Source organism: Panthera leo, chromosome C1, assembly GCF_018350215.1.
Source record: "Panthera leo isolate Ple1 chromosome C1, P.leo_Ple1_pat1.1, whole genome shotgun sequence".
NCBI lineage: Eukaryota > Metazoa > Chordata > Mammalia > Carnivora > Felidae > Panthera > Panthera leo.
The window spans coordinates 116221323-116240642 of record NC_056686.1 but is presented as its reverse complement, the minus strand read 5'-3'; the positions used below and the strand labels follow the sequence as shown (position 1 = coordinate 116240642).

Genomic DNA, 19320 nt, shown 5'->3' with positions numbered 1-19320 from the left:
GGATAGGATAACAAGCAGAGCAATCCACAGCAGAGACGAAAAGAGTACGGTCTCTAGTCCCGTGTGTGGACTTTGCAGTAAGACAGACTTGGGTGGTCAGCCTGCAGCCGCTGACGGGCTGAGGAAGCCCAGAAAGCCTCCTAACCTTCCCGCTTCACTCTCCCCATCTTTGAAATAACAGTAACGATACCTCTCACACGCTTGTTGCGAGGATATAATGGAAGGATATGCTAACTAACCTGGGCCAGCCCCTGCCACACTGCAAGTAAGTGTGCCCACCGGCCCCTTTCACAATCAAAAACAATAGATCTTGAGCACGGTCAATGGGAAAATTTGTTTGAATATTCATGCTTCCTTAAGAAAGTCTAAAACTGAAATGTCAGAGCAGAGTAGCCCCTGTCAAAGGATTCTTAAATTATCTGAACACAAATAGGCTTCCTGTAGATCCTTCATTTGTTTCTCTTACCCTGAATATAAAACTGGAAGTTAAACCCATAAATAATATAGCAACAGCTAGTAAACTGACAAAATACAATTTTCCCTAAAAGAAAAAAAAAAGTTATTGGCCAAAACCATACAAATGTAATCTTTTTTCTTTTTCTCCCCCCAAATGTAATTTTCTAATTAACACGGCTTGTCCATCCATCACAACTTGCTCGGGACAGTTCTGTCTTATGCCTCTTGTCCCAGCATAGTTATGAATAGTCCCCCCTTTCACAATCATCCTTGTTAGGGTGGTAAATTACAAGATCATCTTATTTACGTATAAACTAGATCCATAAAATAAGAAAAATGTTGAATACATCCATCCATGAAATAAGAACATTAACAGTAGACACAAACTGGGTTAATAAATAAAATAAAACACTAATAGGAGAAGGAGCAGAGCTTGACATAAAAAAAACCAAAAACCAAAAATCAAAAACCAAAAAAAACCCAAAAAACAAAAAAGAACTAGAACAGAGGAGAGAGGAGACTGATTCCATCGCTAACAACAGCTTCACTAGACTGGACAAATCATAATTCAGATCAGGATTTCTACATTATACTACACGCTTTGTTGCTTTCACTAGCTCCTAAAGGAAATATACTTGCAACAGAAAAAAATGAAGTTGTAAAACAAAAGTTAAAGCACTGGTACCTTGCTCCTGGAGTCTCCTAACAGCTGTAGGCAGGAAAATATTGAAGGATGGGGAAAAAGCATAGAGAATTATGTCAGAAGCATATGTGGGGATTGTTCTTGCAACAAAAGTGTACAGCAAAACATATCTTAGCAAACCAAAAATACAGGTTAGCAAGCAATTCATATCAAGCGAATAATAACAAGGAACGCTTTCACAATGGCATCTCCTAGCCCTTCCTACACCTCCTAGAAACGCCTTCTAGTACTTGCCATACTCCTTTGCTATGCTAAAAACTCCCCCCACCGCCGTGGTACATCTCTAAAGTCACGTTAATTCTACCTATTCCCCTGCTAGCTTCTGTCTGCCCTGGGGCTTCTATCCTGGGAAGCACATCTGTGTACCATTCCTGAGCTCTCTCTTCTGCAGCAGGTCACTCGGGGAGACCAGGCAGTTTGCACAAAGAGTAAATAAGGGCAGCCTGAGTGGGCTGACAGCTAGAGCTCAGAGAAAAGCCCAAGCCGAGGAAAGCCCAAGTTCAAGTTCTCAAGTCCGACTCTGGCTCCTAGCACTTGGTGCACAGTCCCTTGCGCAGCTCTTTAAAGAGCGAGGGAGGGAACTCCCCCACCTTAACTGGAAGTCCCATTTAACTAAGGGTTTTGCACATCCATCATTTCCCCCCACTCTGACCTCCAAATAGGGTCCCTGAATAAGTAAGCGATTCCCAGTGCTGCAGCTTGGAAGGAAGAATCTCTTCCCAGAGTTCTGTTCCAGCTCATGACTCTGAAGTCAAAGCCATGGTTAAAGCAATTATCCTGAACTCCAGTACCTGCCAGGAAAAAAGCCCTTCTGCATAGAAGGCCGATGAATAGAGCTGGCCAGGCAGCCCCTGCTTACAGGAAAAGCATCGGGAGAGTGGCACACTGCTTGCTCACAGTCGCTTGTCAAAGCACTCTGACTGCGCAAGAATAAATGAGGGCGACACAGGAGGGGGTGAAAGCGAGAACCCGTGCAGCCATGGACTGTAACGGTTTGATCAGATGCAAAACACGGCTGGGTTTAAAACTTCTGGTTCTGAAACCAGATACTTTTTTCCCTTAGAAAGACAATGTATCTTAAAACAGCACAAGTAAGGCCAGAGATCAGACAGTTCTAAAGAGGATCTGCTTTAAATGCTGAGCACATCAACTAGAATATGCTAGAGGCAGTGTCACTGCCAGTTGAAATGCATCTTTAGAAGGCAATCTGACCACAAGCTGATTCTACCAGGGAGTGTTTTGCTATAACCACAAACTGAAGGATCTCTAACTGCTTTATATTATTACTATTATTATTATTATTATTATTATTATTTATTTATTTATTTATTTTTTTTAGGAACTACATTATACTGAGGCAAAAACATTCCACCAGCGCTTTATGTCCTCAGAGTCCATTGGCATTAACGTTTGGGAAAGTTCCCTTAACAAGGACTTAATGAATCATTTTAAAAGACGAAACAAATGTAAAATTGTATGGAACAACTAGTGTGGTCATCGAATAAGTGTGAGATTTTCAAACCACTCACACTGTTACCTACTATTATAATGATGTGTTTAGGCTATGCCATCAGAGCCTGTAAAGCAATAGAAGCCACAGAATGAAAAAAGGAAACGCTGAAGAAAAAAAAAAAAAAACATGGAGAAAAAAGGGAAAAAGAAGCAGCCCAATGACATCAAAACTTCCTTGACATTGAAGAGCACAGAAGAAATACTTGATGCTAGTGTTTTCTGTAAGGCCAATCTTCACTTCTGTACAGGGATCCAAGTTTCAAAAGAAAGAGATAATAATACAAGTTTACACGTTATTTACACAGGGTGTACACAATATTTACACAATTCACACAGTGCCGGGGATGCCTGAGGACGCTGATTTGGAGGTGATCTTCTGTGAGGAAAATGGCGGATGAGTAAGTCAGAGAGACTCCGCACGCGCCGTGACTCTTACCAAAGCATCAGCGACAGCAGCTTCAAGGTCTGTACTCGTGCTCAAAACCCGCATGGCATTCACAGAGCCAGGTATTCTTCCTGCCTGGCCAAGCCCAAACCGGTCTATTCAAAAAACAAAACCAAAGATATGTCACTTTAATTCACATTTCCTCAGTTGTTTGCAGGGGCTCCTGCCTCTTCCCACCTACTGGACAGAGGCACTGGAAAGTCTCTACCCACACGTAACTACACTTCCCTTGCAGTCCTAACTAGACCTGACTTGTTCACCAGCGGCAGAGGTCAAGTTGTTCGCGCTGAATGCTACCGTGCCACAAAGCGTCCTGACAACTGAAATGGCTCTTTAATGATGTTTTGTTTTGTTAAAGTGTTGAGACTTGGGAGAGAGGGGAGCTTATTCTAGAAGTGAGCTGGGCGGTGGCATTGAGTCTTTTGATCTATTTAGCATTCCCTCTGGAGGCAAGTGGCCCTGATGTTCGGGTCAAACTAATTAGGGAGCTTCGTGGTTTGACAAGTGAGTTCTAATGCAATGTGTAATAAGAAGTTAAAATTTGAAACTAATGTGTTCAATTGATCTCTGCAAATTTTCGTCAGTGCCACTACTGTTTAACTGTTCTTATAAACTGAGCTCAATTAATTTTGGGTACTTGTTCATGATGCCTGTGTCACCAAAGGTTATTTAAAATTCATTTTATTCAAAGTCTTCAATGATCATCAGAAAAAGCTAGTATCTCCACTGCAAACCATTAATCACTCAGATAACATTAATATAAAATTTTCCTGAGTCTCTCAAAGGATTTGAATTTCAAATGATAGTCTTTATACGTGTAAACAAAATGGATACGATCCAAGGAATTGAAAACAAATTCCAGCAGTTTAACTATTTTAAGTTCAATTATGTTAAGGATCATGGACAAAGAAGGCAAACTTTTTACAAGTCCCATTATGTCAGGTGAGCAGCCTTCCTTGAGAGGTCCTGAGCTTGGAGCTACATACAACAGAAGAAAAGTTCATATAAAAATCATACTTCCTAAGTGTCTCACACCTATTTACTGGCAAACGTTTCTTATTTAAAACACTAACGTGTAAAAAAAAAAAAAATCTTTGAAGAAAAATGTTAGATAAAAAAACGCTTTCTTTTTATGAACAAATAAGACACTGTTTGGACTATATACAAACATATATATATATATATATATATATATATATATTCTCATAATGAAGCATTTAGGGGAAAAGGAAAGCTAAATCTGTTTTACATGAGTTGATCTTTCTTGTAAAGTGATATGTTTAAAACTCTGGATATGTAACAAGAGTTCTTTAGGAAACAAGAAGTTTCAAAGTGAGGTGTTCCTTAGCTCATTAAACATGTCAGTTTCAAAATTTTCACCTTCCAGCGCCACAGAAAGGGGAAAAAATTTAAACACCACTAACCAAAATGTTATACACTCATGAATTTTTATAAAGAAACAAAAATTGTATGTTATACTATCCCCTTTTTTAATGTACTTGTTGGTCAGACTGCATGTCTTAAGTCATTATGTAAAAGATGATTAAATGTGCCATATAAGAGACCACAAAACAATAATATCTAGATGTCTCCCTATATATATGTGTGTGTGTGTGTGTATGTGTATATATATTATCAGTTGAAATATAAAACTCGTGTAAATTTGAAATTTGCTGTGCATATAGTTTTATACATCATCTTTGTTCTTTTTTCCATTAAAAAAGGGTAGATAGTAAGGGATTTATGAGTAACAAAATGAAAGTAATTCAGTTATAAGCCATTTAAAAATTACCCAGCATAAACTTAAATAAAACGGACTCTAAAACAATTAAAAAACAAAAAGTATATCACATGCCAGCAATTCCTGCTCCAGGGATAATACTGATATTTTGCTTTTAGACACAAAATTAAAGCCGTAAGAACAATGCAATTACTTTGTGCTTCCCAGATGCATCCAGCTCCGCCATACACAGTGACTGCACATCACTGGATAGATGTCACAGATCATTTGAATTTCAAATCTGAGGGGGAAATGCTTGTCTGGATTTGAGCAAGGTTACAAGCCTTTTGTTCTCACCAGACCACAATCTCTTCTACGCTCTCACTGCTCTTGTGTTATCGTGAAGCTCCGTTCCCCGAGACGGATGCGTGTGCCTGTGCCCTCATCTTCTGGAGGGTGTACCCAACAGAGTGTAAGTAATAAAATGCACAGCCCACTTCACTTTGAGGAAGAACAGAGAAAGTACCTCCGTGAACGGATGACAGTTGTCACCATCAACAGTCTGTGACTTAATACATACTGCCGTACTCAGGTGAGGAACTCTGACTCAGGTCAGTAGGGACTGTTAGCGTATAAAAAGCCAGCACACTTATATATTTCTATATGCTTACTTTTTGCCCCAGATGGCTAACCAGGGGATTTTTGGTATCATTAAAGCGGGCTGGGATGAAACATTTGGGGACCACAGGCTGCAAAGGCTACCTTCGGCCTGACCTGATTATCTGAATCGTGACCTTGTTTTTCCGTAAGTTTTAGGACAGTATTTATACCTGTGAAATTATGTATTCTGTGATTTGGGACGTCTGGTAACTAGATAGTTCCTCCAGATCACCAGAACCTGACACTAATAATTAACATCAGTAATCACCACTTTTTGGGAGCAAAGACTTTGGAAATGCAAGACTGTTGGATGACACCCATACCCTATTTCCCCAAAGGGACTTTTCATGATACCTATTTTGGGTGCTTGTTCTCCTGAGGGAGGGACTAAAAAGAGGGGGAAGAAGCCCTTCCCCATGTTTCTGTTTTGTTTTCACATAAACATGAGCACTGGAGAGATGATGTTGTCAAACAGGCGATAAAGCATCTACGGCCTATTAACAGAACCATAAACATTCAACAACGGAAAAAAACCAAAGCACACTGGGGAAAACAAACATGAAGTGCATACATGCCAAGTGCTAGGCGACACTGACGGAAACAAATGCTAGAATGAGCGTGAGACGGGACGTATGAAGAAGCCGAATCATGCAGTTAGCACTTGTTCACCTGACTGCCCAACAGACTCAGCAGTGGAGAGGGCACTAGTGGACCTGGAATGACGTCGAGAGGCTGCAGGTAAAAGGAACGGCAACACCCACAGGATTAACACACGAGTACCCGACACAGAAAATGCCACAGTCTGAAGGAAACGCAGGGACTGCTCCCAACAAGGCCATGTTTTCTCATGAACGGAAATGGCGCTGGAGATGAATGGATAGCAAGTGCCGATCCCCAAGCTCCGCGGCAGCCTGCTGGCTCTCACACGGCTGTTACACACACAGGCACAACGAAGGCACTGTCTGCGGTGCCTAAGCTCAGACTCCACGTTTATGTTCGCACCGCGAAGCCTCAGTCAGCCGTTATGGAAGTATGCAACATGAAGGACGTCAGGAGTCACAGAGCACGGTCTATACCCGGTGGAGCATCAGGAGAATGGATTATTTACTCAGCTCACAAGATGCCTCATCGGTACATGATGCATATGCGACCATGCACCAAACACAAAAGCATAAAGGTTCATAACGTTATTTGAACAGAAATAGAAGGAAGTCACAAGAGAGGGGGCTCAACAAATGAAATCCTGTGTTCCCCCAATTTTTGCTGTTTTTCTGCACGAAAATCCTAACGATTAACGAACTTGTCGTTTCACTGTTGGGAATTTAGTCGGAACGGGTTTAAGGAGCTCTCTTGGCGAGGCATTGGCAGTACTCTGGCTAACAGCGCACCAGCTCCGCACGACAGCCAGGGGCGAGTCCTGCTTTGGTCACAACCAGCGGGATGACCTTGGGCGAAGCTCTACATCTCTATGTCTCAGCTTCCGCATCTGGAAATGTGCTAAAATGGGTACGTACCTCTTGGGAGTAGAGACGGGTGCGAGAGATCTTATATAAGGCACTTAAGGCAGTGCCAGGCACTGAGTAAAATGGTGGTAGCGGTAGCAGGGGGGGCCGGTACGCTGCTGGGGCTGGCGGTGACAGCGATGGTTACGAGTAAACCGACTTACATGTCTACGTTAAATATCACTTGATTAGCAGATATTCACGAGCGAATTAATTCAGCAATCGGAGGAATTACATGCTCAACTCCGTCTTCACATAGAATAACTCTCAGAAATAACCATGAAACTGACTTGGTTCGAATCACCAATTTCTGGAGCAGAGTGCCATGCAGTAGATGGTTCCTTACCTCAGGGAAAAAACCCCAAGAGATAACACGCTTACACTCCTTACTCTGAAAGGAACCCGGTGGTTGCATCATGGGAAATTCCCAGGTTTGACAAACAAAGTACTACCCAGCAGTGCTACCACTTCTCACCTATGCCACCAGAGTGCAGTATCCGGTGCACGTGAACACTTCTGTCTCGTCGTAAGATACCAAAACCTCAAACTCTTGGACAGAATTAAAAAAAAAAAAATTTTTTTTAAAGTAATCTCCACACCCAACACAGGGATCAAACTCACGACCCCGAGATTGTGTCACATGCTCTACCGACTCAGCCAGCCAGGCGCCCCCATAATTTCATTTTTTTAAGCTCATGTCTGTCACTTGATGAAAATGCACGTATCTTCATAAGTGGCACGAGTGGTATCAAATAGCAAAGGCTACCTCGTGGATAAGGACAAATTTCTACCAGCTCACAAAAAGAGAATTTCTAATTCCTCAGGATGCACAAAAATAAATTGGCAATCTCTAAAACAGATATAAAATAACCACTTTCCGTAAACAAACGAACTGGCAAAATACTTTTTAAGACTGAAGCATACCATTTACTGTGCAACGTATCAGTGCCATATCCTGGTAGTTTAAACTGGAAATACCTTTTAAGCAACACCTGAAGGTTGCTTAGAAAGTCGTCCTTTGGTTCTGTTTCCACAGGCTATTCTACAGTAAATCTGTCATGGAATGAATCTTTTGTTCTCAAGTGAACACCCAACAATGGAATCCGAGGTGGACCCTCTTACAATCAGAGCCTGATTTACAGCTGAGCCCTTACTTTCATTTTGATATTGTCACTGTAACCATATAAACATCCTTATTAAAATGGTCCAAGATAACTTTGTAACAAAAAAAAGCAAACTTAAAACCAGTATATAATCACCAAAATGTAATTATTTTCACCCCCCCCCCCCTCCCCCAACCAACCTTTTTTTAAACAAAACCTGGCTATATAAACTGACCCAAAGGGGCACTAACACAAAAATCTCACTAATTTACAGAGAGGGTGGGAAACAATTATTAATGTGAATGAGAAGAAGGAAACTTCATATTGTCTAAAGGGCACAGTGAGCTCCCCTGGACACCACCTTCAGGGACTGAGCTATGAATGCCCATGGCTTAACTCCAAACCTGGAAATCGTAATTGAGAAACATTACCGGACACTTTCTCTGTGCTTAAGCCTGGAGAGAAAGTATTTAATACACTTCCGAGGAACAAATGAAAGACGGTAAATCATCAGAACTTTCAAATGAGGCAAGGGAGCAGCCAAGCTTTGAAGTCAGACTGGATTCAAAACCTAGCTCCACCTTTTAGCTGTGTGACCTGGAGACAGCTGGCTTACTCTCCCTCAGTCTCTGTTCTGTCATTCATAAAAAAGGGATAATGGGAACACCCGTCCCAGAGTGTGAACAGGTACCTGCTCAGATGGGGGGCCGTGCACACGAGGACCGCTCTTGTTCTTGCTGGGTAGAAGTTTTACAGACAGATTTACCCCAAGGAGGAAAAGAGGGCATGCCTACAAACTCAGCTGACAAGATGTTAACTCTGCCCTGACCAACAGAAGGCACGTGCTGATGCTAGCTTGTTAGGAAGGGGAAACGCCTCATCCACATCTTCTGTCCTGGTAGGAGCGACTGCACATTTCACCATTCTGGGTTGTCACCAAGACCCTTACGCAGATCAATTTCACCAAAGAAAGTGAAAACCAGACTGGATCACTCAAGTACTCAGGGTTCAATTAGGAACTCAAGAATTCAGCACACCTTGCCTGGTCCACTGACCACATCCTGGATTACAAAGGCTGCTTCCGTGGACAGTAACAAAAATACCAGTGCATATAGGAAAGAAAAACACGGAACTGCCTCTAAGAGACCGAATAACCAATAAGCAGATTGAATTGTTCACTTATATAACAGGTTGTTTAGAAGGCCAAATAGTCAGCAAGGACGCAGAGATATACAGCCTTAACTTAAAAGGTAAAATCACCAGTTCATTCAGAAAAAAAATCACCACTGCTGCCCCTGATTTGTTGAGAATTCTGTTCTCCTGCTTCAGATTGCTGTGGAGTAGCTGGTGTGTTCAAGGTGAGTCGCACCACTTGGGATCTCATGCTAATCAGGTAGACTATCTCACAAAGGCGTCTTCTCACTAAGTCAAGTGACCCATGTGGCCTGGCTTTAAGTTCATAAAGGACAACGGGTCATAAGGACGTATTATTGCTACTGATGGGATAAAAGGATATTAGAAAGAAGTGTATGACATCAGGAGAAGAATGAGGCAAATATTAAGACTGTGTGCTTTTGATCTATCATCCAGCTTCTGGAGTGACATTTTTTATATTTGAAAGACCTAATGTCTAATGCTACATAATTAGAGTCAAAATAACAGACTGCTGCAGTCCACAATTCCATATAACAACGTCAGGCCTAGGCCTAATCTTATCATTTCCACCTGTCATGCTTATCAGGAGGAAAATATACAGCTTTACAGCAATTAATGTGGCGAAGAACTGAAACACAGTTACTGGAGAATACAAAATGTTTTTTTTGCGAACGTATGTGCTCTTTCTAGAGGTCTTGGGGGATTAATAATTTGCACTAGGTAAAAATATATGTCCATTTTAGACTACTGAGCCTGAAAAGAAAAGGCAAACACAGTATTTCATAAAGGAAATATATTTCTCTTTTGTCTGTTTTTCTCGAATCCTAAAAACTGAAAATACAAATTCTGGCTGTAAGAGAGACGGGAGCGTTGTGGATAAGCAGCCCCGAACCGGCACGTGGCTCGTGACCCGAGATAAGGTACTGACACCACCTTATGGCGACCAACTGTTGTAAATTCCTGCCCTGGGATGGCATCAGGTCACAGACATTGCATAGTCTATTGAGCCCAGGAAGAATGAAAATCTCTGATTAACAATAAACGTTGTAAAGTCGTACACTGTGCTGTACACATAAGCAGTTTATCAAAAAGCTACTGTGGGCTTGCTTTAAAGAAAGCATTGAAATGACTCGCTTAGCCAAGGCACGGCTAGTACCTTCTGCCACAAGGCTTTTTAGATTAATATTATCAGCCCTAAACTGAGCACATTTCATTTCCTAGACATTCTCATGATTTTAATTTTTTTCCATCTCTGAACTGAATCACGTGTGTCCTGACCTTTGGTGAAATTAAACACAAACTGTCAAAATTCAATGACAGAGGATAAATTTTGGATTAACTCTACTTTTAAGAAGCGATTGGCTTTGGCTGAGCGTCCCCTTAGGTTAGAAGTGACCACAAGACGGGCTTGCCTGTCTGCCAACCTGGATGCTGGCAGGTGGTCACAAATGGCAACAGTACAGAGTGAAGTGGAGTTTTTTTCCTCCCATATATAAAAACTGGAAACTGCCAAAATTCAAGCATGCAGAGGGGGGCAACAGAGGGTAACTAGGGAGGAGGAAAGAAAGAAGAAAGGACCACAAGGACAGGAGAGGAAGGACAGCAGGTCATTCCGCCTCGCAGTGTGTGGGACAAGCATTGGGAGCAGGGCAAGGAACTCTGCTCTGAGAGCCAGCGCCTACGTGTACTCACCGAGTGGAGGAAAGCCCCGAGCGGGGCTCGTATCGCGGCTGCTCTCACAGCTGGTATTGCGGCTGCACCCCTGACTCATGCTGGGTCGAGGGATACGGCTGCTCCGTGCTAGTGTGCAGCATGAGGGGTTTCAGAGAAGGTGAAGAAGTTTAATGAAGACAGAAAAACTCACAAAACGTCAGTTACATTCCGTTAACGTAATCATGACATTGCCCGCGCCGGGGGTTCGTCGTGAGGACTCTCCCCGCTGAGGCCTCACTGACTCGCGTGCTGACAACAGGAGAGGGTCTGTGTAAAAACTCGATTATGCTCAATGCTTCGGAAAGCTGTGGGGTCTTTTATGGAGGTGAAATAACACCTAAATGTAAGAAATGAAAAGAAAGCTTTCCAAAGAACAATCAGGAAATACAAGGTCAAAAGCCTTTCAGAAAATGATCATTTTTTACAGCTTTAGCCAACTTCTCATCAAGATGATAAAAGACCAAAGCCATTTTCATATACGCTCTGTTGTTAGAAAGATAATTTACTTTGGGTTAAAAAGCAGAATAAAGGCTCTGGTCACTGAAATACATGAACTTACCTAATTAAAAGGAAGGGGGCTCATCTTTCTCAGCCTGGGCTTCTTTACAAAGAGAAGTCCTAAGGACTGACACAGCTGGAGAACCTGCCCACTCCAAATAAGTATCTAGATGCTTCTAACATATTTAATTATCTAAACCAGCATAAACAAAGGGTTAGGACTGCTATCCCTTTATTTACTGGTCCCAACATTTAATCCCTACTTTTTCTATGGGAACCCAAACAGGTTTGCCTGTGGTCCCCTACTCAAGCACTCTTATCTGGCACGCCTTACACACGAGTCGACAGCATGTGAACTACAATCCCAATATTCGTGCCAAAAGACCCCCCACTGACCTAAGAACAGCCAATTACTGTATGATTATCCACGGATAATTTTATTATACTCCTTCGTTATACTGCAAAAAAATCATCTGTGGATAATGGATTAACAATGACTGTATTGTCATGTTATAAAATGCTGAGAAGACAGAGTCACATGAGTAACTGAAGGTCTAACATAACTGGGCGGTAAAGCTCAGAGAAGACCATGATGTTTTTGGGTTTTGATTTAATTGGAGGAACAAAGACACAACTGGCAAAATACTCAGAAATGATCCTGCACATACTGAATGTGGGACAATAAATATGTCCACCTTGAGTGGATCTACAATCCTGGGCTGGGCAGAAACGTCTTCCCGAAAACTTTGGAAAAAAGAAACTTGATTCACTGATGTAAAAGCAGCCATGTTTATTATACGGTAATGAGTATAGCCTATGATTTCAGAGCCAAGGGGGATTTACTACATGAGCAAACTGGAACAAGAACGTCTTACAAACCAGAATCCTTAAATTCCTTGACAAAGGAGAACACGGAAGTGAGAAACCAAACCAGCTCCCCACTGTGGTCTCTGTTCAGTGCTAGAGTTGAATCAGACCCTACAGTTCTGTGACAGACGTCCCAATGCTTGGTCTGCACTGGCAAGCAAGGAAAAACCCAAGCGCAGGAATGCAATCTGAGCAAATCCATCAAGACGGGCCTCATGTGGGACTCGCCAGTGCTTCCTACATTCTCCTTCATTTTGCCACAGTGACGTGGAGGCACTCAAAGTGGCGGTGACTATTTGATCAACAGATTCTTCCTGATAATTCTAAACCAGCTCCTGTGATGAAGGCAAAGGCACATGGCCTGAATGTTAAAAGCCTCAAAAAACGAGGGAGCACCCACTGATACCAACACATGGGAAGTCACCTAGAACCTATGAAGAAATGTTGCTTATCCCTAAGAGGATCAATACCACATCCAATTTGTGAAATGACCTCCCTGGTCCAGCCACTTTGCCTCTCCTGCCTCAGCTGCCCCCCTAGGAATGTTGGAAGAAAGAACCCAATCAATTAAATGAGAAGGGTACTGTGACATAAGGTACCTACATGAGCACCTCCGAGTTCCTTGCTGAAAGGCATAACGAAAATCTTATCTTATCCCACCACCCACTCTAAAACAAATAATCAAAAACAATAAAAACAGTCCTGATGGTGTTTCACACATGCACACACTTAAGTTGAGCATTTTCTTATGGTTCTTGACTGATTACTTGTTACTCTGCTTCCACTCCCTTCCTTCAATTAATGCACATGCTAGAACAATGGGAAATCCCTGCTCTCTCCCAGGCTGAGCCTGCTTTGGGAAGGCAAAAAAGAGCATGAAAAGGGATAAGCAGACATGCTCAGAAACAACAATCTGCATAATTCTTAACAAGGTTTACCCTCTTACTATTTCAGCCAGAGAAAGTTTAGTCACCCATTCGTGCTGACTGGCTTCTTCAACATAGGGTAGTAGTAACATATATAGACAGAATTCTGTTTACAATTTTCTAAACATCTGCCCACAGTTGCCCCATGCGTCATTAAGGGGTATCAGTGATGACAGCAATAGTTCAAATGTTGGGTAATTTAAAACACGAGAGGAATAACGCCTACTTCTAATACCATTTCCAAAGACCACTCTACACGGAGGATTTTAAGAAGTATATCCATAAATGATTTTTATAAAGCCAATTAACTAGGTGGTCAAAGCTAAAAAACAACATACCAAATTAACCTCATCAGGGAGTGCCAAAACTGTTCTCTGGGAGAATACGTGATGTGAAGGCGTAACAGAAGAGGGAGAGACGATGAAGAGACGCTTGCTGTGTGACTTTCTGGAAGCAGTATTCTTAGGTGATTCTGTGGTGCTGTGCTTACAGGAAAGGCCGGGAAGCCTTGAAAACCCATTTGATGGGCTTTCATTTCTTAAGAGACACTATACTTCTGTAGAGTTTTAAGGGAATCCTGACTTCTGCCCTTTAAGGCAGAGATGAGTCCTACCAGAACTCCCATCAAAAGCAAAAGTCCAAGAGGAATAATGAGAACTACCCTGAAGTACGTCTATAGTCTGTTATTTTCATGTTTTGGTCTTGCACACAGGAGTCTAATTTAACAGGGGACACTGACACCTGTAAATTTTTGTTTTCAAAATATTTTTAACCAGAAAATCTGAAAACATTTTAAATGTATATCCACAGGATGTAAGCTACCAATAATCAAAAGTTTTTATTGCCTTCTCAAGACATGAGTGGAAGGAAACTAAGCTTCCAAAATATAATTGCTATAGATATTACCTATTTGTACGACTTTATTATTAAAAAAATTTTTTTAACATTTATTTATTTTTGAGACAATGCGAGAGACAGAGTACAAGGAGCGGAGGGGCAGACAGAGGGAGACACAGAATCTGAAGCAGGCTCCAGGCTCTGAGCTGTCAGCACAGAGCCCACCATGGGGCTCAAGCTCACGAACTGTGAGATCATGACCTGAGCCGAAGTCAGACACTTAACCGACTGAGCCACTCAGGCACTCCATTGTACAACTTTATTATCCATCAAAAACGGAGTAAAACTCCAAAATGAAACAATTTATAATCTATTCTATTTGGCTGAACAGTTTGTGAAGGAATAAATTGCCAAGAAAAAAGAGAGCAGCAGGGTTTTATTCTGTTTCTTGTTTATATAACAGGAATTACATCCTGTTTTGCTTAAGAAACCTTACATGCTGAAGAAGAAGAAATTTGATGTCATTTTTACCACAGATGAAGCATAGCTGAACCAAACATAATTTGTAGATAATTTGTAGAATTAATTCTCAGTGCAAATTCCAAGCCTAGTTTAGCAATGATTAAAACTATTAGTTGGTTTGGGCACAAAAGGAAATACTCTTAAAAGATGCTTACCCTTTTTCTCTAAGTATTTCCATTTAAAGTTGCTATACAATGAACCAAATGTTTATAGACACATAGGCATACGCCCACTACTGACTAAATGATCACGACAGTGGACAATCTACTGCTAAAGATACTAATATATGCGACACCCTATAAAATGGAATCTCTCAGCAGTACTATAGGAAGAAGTGGAAAGATTTACTCATTTATCTACTTTTGTATCTATGTATGTTCTCACCATGAACAGAAATTTAAATAAAATACCTTTTTAAGTCAGAATGACATATATGACCTCTAAGCTTTACACATAACTATTCCCCCTTAATGGGCATCAAGGTGAGAACTTTCTTCAAAATATTGTTTCAAAAAAGAACTCTTCAGAAGAAAATAGGTTCCTATTCAGTTTTTACTAATGGATGATGTTTCACAGTACCTCTTGTAAATGCTTATTAAGTGTTGTCTTTTCAACTATCCCTAACACAAAACTCATAGTTAAAACCATGAAATACCAGGTCCTAGAGTTATGTCAGACAACCTAGGGTGGTTTCTTTCCCAATTTCAGGAAGAAGGTAAAAATGGCACCTTTAATAATAGGAAAAGTAAAATCCCGAAAAAGAAAATAATTTTTAAAAGAATGAAACTACTCTGGATTGCCAAGAGACATTCTATACATTTAATTAACTACTGAAAAAGGACAGCCAAAACCTCACCACCAGATATGAAATCAAATGCATTTTCCAAACAAAACTAGATCCAGACATACATGTTACAGCCTCAAATCTGAAATTTAGACATTCCAGTCATGATATTTTCTCTGGTTGTATCCATATAACTTCTAATCACTGGATCCAAATAATTTGTCAGCTCAGGGACCATGCTATGTAACACCCAACAGAAAGCTGAGATCATGTACAATTAACAAAACCACTGTTTGAATACGTTTCAAATTTGCTTTGGAAATGTTAGTCAAACCAACTCCTACCCATTCCACTTCTTAAATATGTGCCCCTGCCTTCTTGTAGCTCAGGCGGCCTGTAAGGACTTTCATGAGCTGGACCCTCCCAGCCCACCTGCCCTCCTCTTGCACTCACCCTGACCAACTCCCTTTGCTGTAGCCAAATGAACGACCTGTGCCTCTCACAGCCCATTATGCTCCCTCCCATCTCACTGTTCCGGCACACGCTCCTGTCTGCCCTAGAACACCCTTCTCATCATCTCCGTCCCCCGCCTAATCTTACCTTACTCACCATCAAAATGACCTATTCTAGGAAGCCTCTCCTAGCAGGCAATCTGGGAGAAGTGGGGCAGACAAGGGCACTCCGTTTCTGTGGTCCCAGAGCGGGGCAGACAAGACACTCTGTTTCTGTGGCCCCAGAACACTATGTCACAGTATCTACTGTACTGTCTCTCACGTTTCCACCCTTAGGACCACAAGTTCTTCGAAGTCAGAAGCTACATCTATTTTATCTTCTGATCCTAAGGTGTAATAACGTGCCTGGTGCATCACAGGAAACGTTCACGTGAAAGTTGCTGATGAGATAAATAAATGAGAACAAGAAGCCAACAGGACTTAAGAATACAGCAGTACTCTGATTTCACATTAATAGATTTTTATCCTTAGAAAGCAGGTAGAAATATAAGAAAGACTATGAACATAGATTTCTCATAATATATTACAAAAGACTTCTTAGTACTAAACAGGGAGTGTATAATTTAGATTTGAATAGAATAACAGGTCTCTAAGCTGCTGAGAGTAATTCACGTAATTCTACTCATTGTCACAGAGAAACTAAATACCGTAACACGAAAGTATCATATATTTGACTTTAATTTATTCCTAGGTTTCATGTTCGAACAATACTATGTCAAAAGTAACTACTCATGTTCTTTTGACCTTAAGTTCCACCAAACAGGTTAGAGAAGATCAAAATCAAAATAAATGTGGACCCTACAAATTGCTTTGGAAAACATACACAGATTAATGGAGACTTAGTGCTAATCCATGAAAAAAAGGATGAAAAGCAACAATGCTGCTAACTGTGAAGAGAACAATCCTGCCCACTCCCCCAGTTCTAACATTCTGTGAGAGCTCTCAGGTACAAAAGCCCAGAGGGATGTAATTCTTTCCCGTCAATCTGAATGGTGAGGCCCATGTATTTTTTAGTTGTAACTCAAATTTGAACAGGCCATAATCTGTAAAAAGCACAAATCAGAATGTCTTTTTAATACAGGCAAAGTGACACCCCCAGTTCAAAAGTAAATCTCTACTTCCAACATTAGACAAAGCCATTAGATTATAATAAAAATTACCACCAAGTTAGGAATGATATTTCAAGGTCTTTGAGGATCCTTACCTAATCCTATCCGGTTTGGACTGGTTTCTCGGCTACATCCCTGACTCCTGGGGATCTTGCTTCGTTTCTCTGAAGAGGGAGTCACAGGCGGGCCTCTTGAGGAACCCCCGGCAAGGCCACCATAACTACTTCCCAACAATTTTCCTGGGGAACTTGACCGGCTGCCAGCTAAAAATGAAACAAAACAAAACTGAAAAATGGATGTAAATCAGGGAATACAACTATAATATTACAATTTCAGAAGTCAGCTTACACATTAATTTGGATCAAATACTACGAATTTCATATAAAAATGGCTTTCTTGTGGGTAGTACTGATTTTTTTTTTTTAAATACAGGAGCATAAAAGAGCTTCAAATAACATAAGAGAATGTATCCACAAAGAAGAATTACTGGCGGAGTTCTACGAAAATGACAGCAAGATTTCTGATTCAAAACAGTGGACTAAGTATAAACAGCTCCCCGTTCCACAGCAAATTTCTACAAACAATCACAAAGGTGTTTACTGTTTTGCTTTTTTATTCTGTAAGAGTTGATATGCTGAAAATTTTAAGTATAATTGCGAGAATTACAATAGAAACTTCCTAAACATTAATGGAAGAAAACAGACCCAAGAACACCCCACTAACTTAATAAATGGAAGAAAACAGGGCATGAAGAAGAGGCAACTAAAAAAAAAATAATAAATAAAAATCACAAATAAAATGGTAGGAATAAACTCAAGCATGTCAGTAATCATAATAAATGTGGCTGGACTAAATTAATCTCTTAAAATAACAGCGATTCTTGGATTGGTTTAAAAAATAAAATGAAATTCAACTACATACTGTTAGTAAGAAAGAAACAACATACCTAATACAAAACAACAAAACAGAATAAGATAGCATTAAAAAAGGACAAAGGATATTTCATATTGATAAAAGAATAACTGTCCATAAAGATATAATTGTCATAAACCCTTATGTTCCAAATAACATAGCTTTGAAATATAAAACATAAAACTGACAAAAATATAGGGAGAAATTAAGAAGACCATGATTATTAATGTACCTCTAAGAAAGATACTAACTACTGAACCTAGTAACTAATAAAAACCTTTAAAGGAACACAACCTGGAAATTAAACACACACACACTCCATCATTCAAATGAATCACTAAGGTGACGAATCATAAAATTAGGACTTTATAATGACTTAGCTACAATTTAAAGTGAAATTCATTATAAAAATCACCAGTACACATCACCACGAAGAACCTGTCTTAGGACTTAATAATCTTGCCCATAAACTTTGAGCACACAAATGAATTATTAAACTGTGTAAAAAGAGAAAAATCCATTTTAAACACTAGAATTTGAACATAACAGAAAAAAATGCAGAAAGATTAAAGCTCATAATAGGGAGAGAAATTAACATTGTGCAAGGAACATGGGGTGAGGGAAAACACTAAAAAAAAAAAAAAAAAAAGCAAGAAGAGAAACGGCTTACCACCAGCAGGATTAGCAGATCTGGATCCTTGATTATGAGAGCAGACCAAAGGACAGGCAAAAAGTGGATTAAAAGACAATAGCACAATACAGAAGGTCAGCATGCAACACAACACAAATGTCTTTGTTCACAAACATGTTAACAAATTAGCTATTTCTTCTAGGTCTCTTTCCTTTTTGTCCACTTTTGTACTTATGTTGATTTTACTCATATCATACTCTATTGGCACTGACTTCAGGTCTGTCCATGTAACATTTAGGAACCTACATGTGTCAGGTGCAGGAGATGCAGAGAAGACAAGTGTCTTGCCCTCCAGAAGCACATCTATATTCTCTAGTTTTGAGCAACCGAGAGAAGTGACCGCATCCTACTCGTTTATGTGTTACTGCCGCCTTAAGTGGTGCTGCTTACTACCTAGGAAGTGCTCAATAAACTTCAATGAATTCAAAGAAACTGCTATTAACTAGTTTCACCTGAATGTCCTATGCCAAATCCTCAAATATTAAAACATTAATTTTCACATATTTAAGTCCTCAAATATTTAAAATATGCTTGTTAACTCTTAAGGGCCCTAAATCTAATGTTAACGAAATCTACTTAGTACTCTACTGGCACTATGAATGCTAAGTATACCTACATTTGTAAAACATATAAATATGCTCATATTTACTTTGTATTAAAATAACTGTTTAAAAAATACTTAATTTATATGAC

The 19320-nt window shown here is 40.3% G+C and overlaps 1 protein-coding gene across 14 annotated transcripts in view; it reads right to left on the bottom strand.

Moving 5' to 3' along the window:
• The window catches only part of CLASP1 (cytoplasmic linker associated protein 1), a 271441-nt gene that overhangs the window by 65867 nt on the left and 186254 nt on the right, over positions 1 to 19320 (bottom strand). For 6 of the 14 annotated variants that reach the window (XM_042954165.1, XM_042954159.1, XM_042954160.1 and 3 more), the window contains 4 exons: positions 18607 to 18633; positions 17120 to 17287; positions 3108 to 3211; positions 1142 to 1165 (listed from right to left, as the gene is read on the bottom strand). In XM_042954165.1, coding sequence (XP_042810099.1) covers positions 1142 to 1165; positions 3108 to 3211; positions 17120 to 17287; positions 18607 to 18633 — 323 coding nt within the window. Of the gene's footprint in view, positions 1 to 1141; positions 1166 to 3107; positions 3212 to 10948; positions 11057 to 17119; positions 17288 to 18606; positions 18634 to 19320 lie in introns of all 14 variants that reach the window. The other 8 variants (XM_042954162.1, XM_042954169.1, XM_042954164.1 and 5 more) reach the window with 4 other exon arrangements.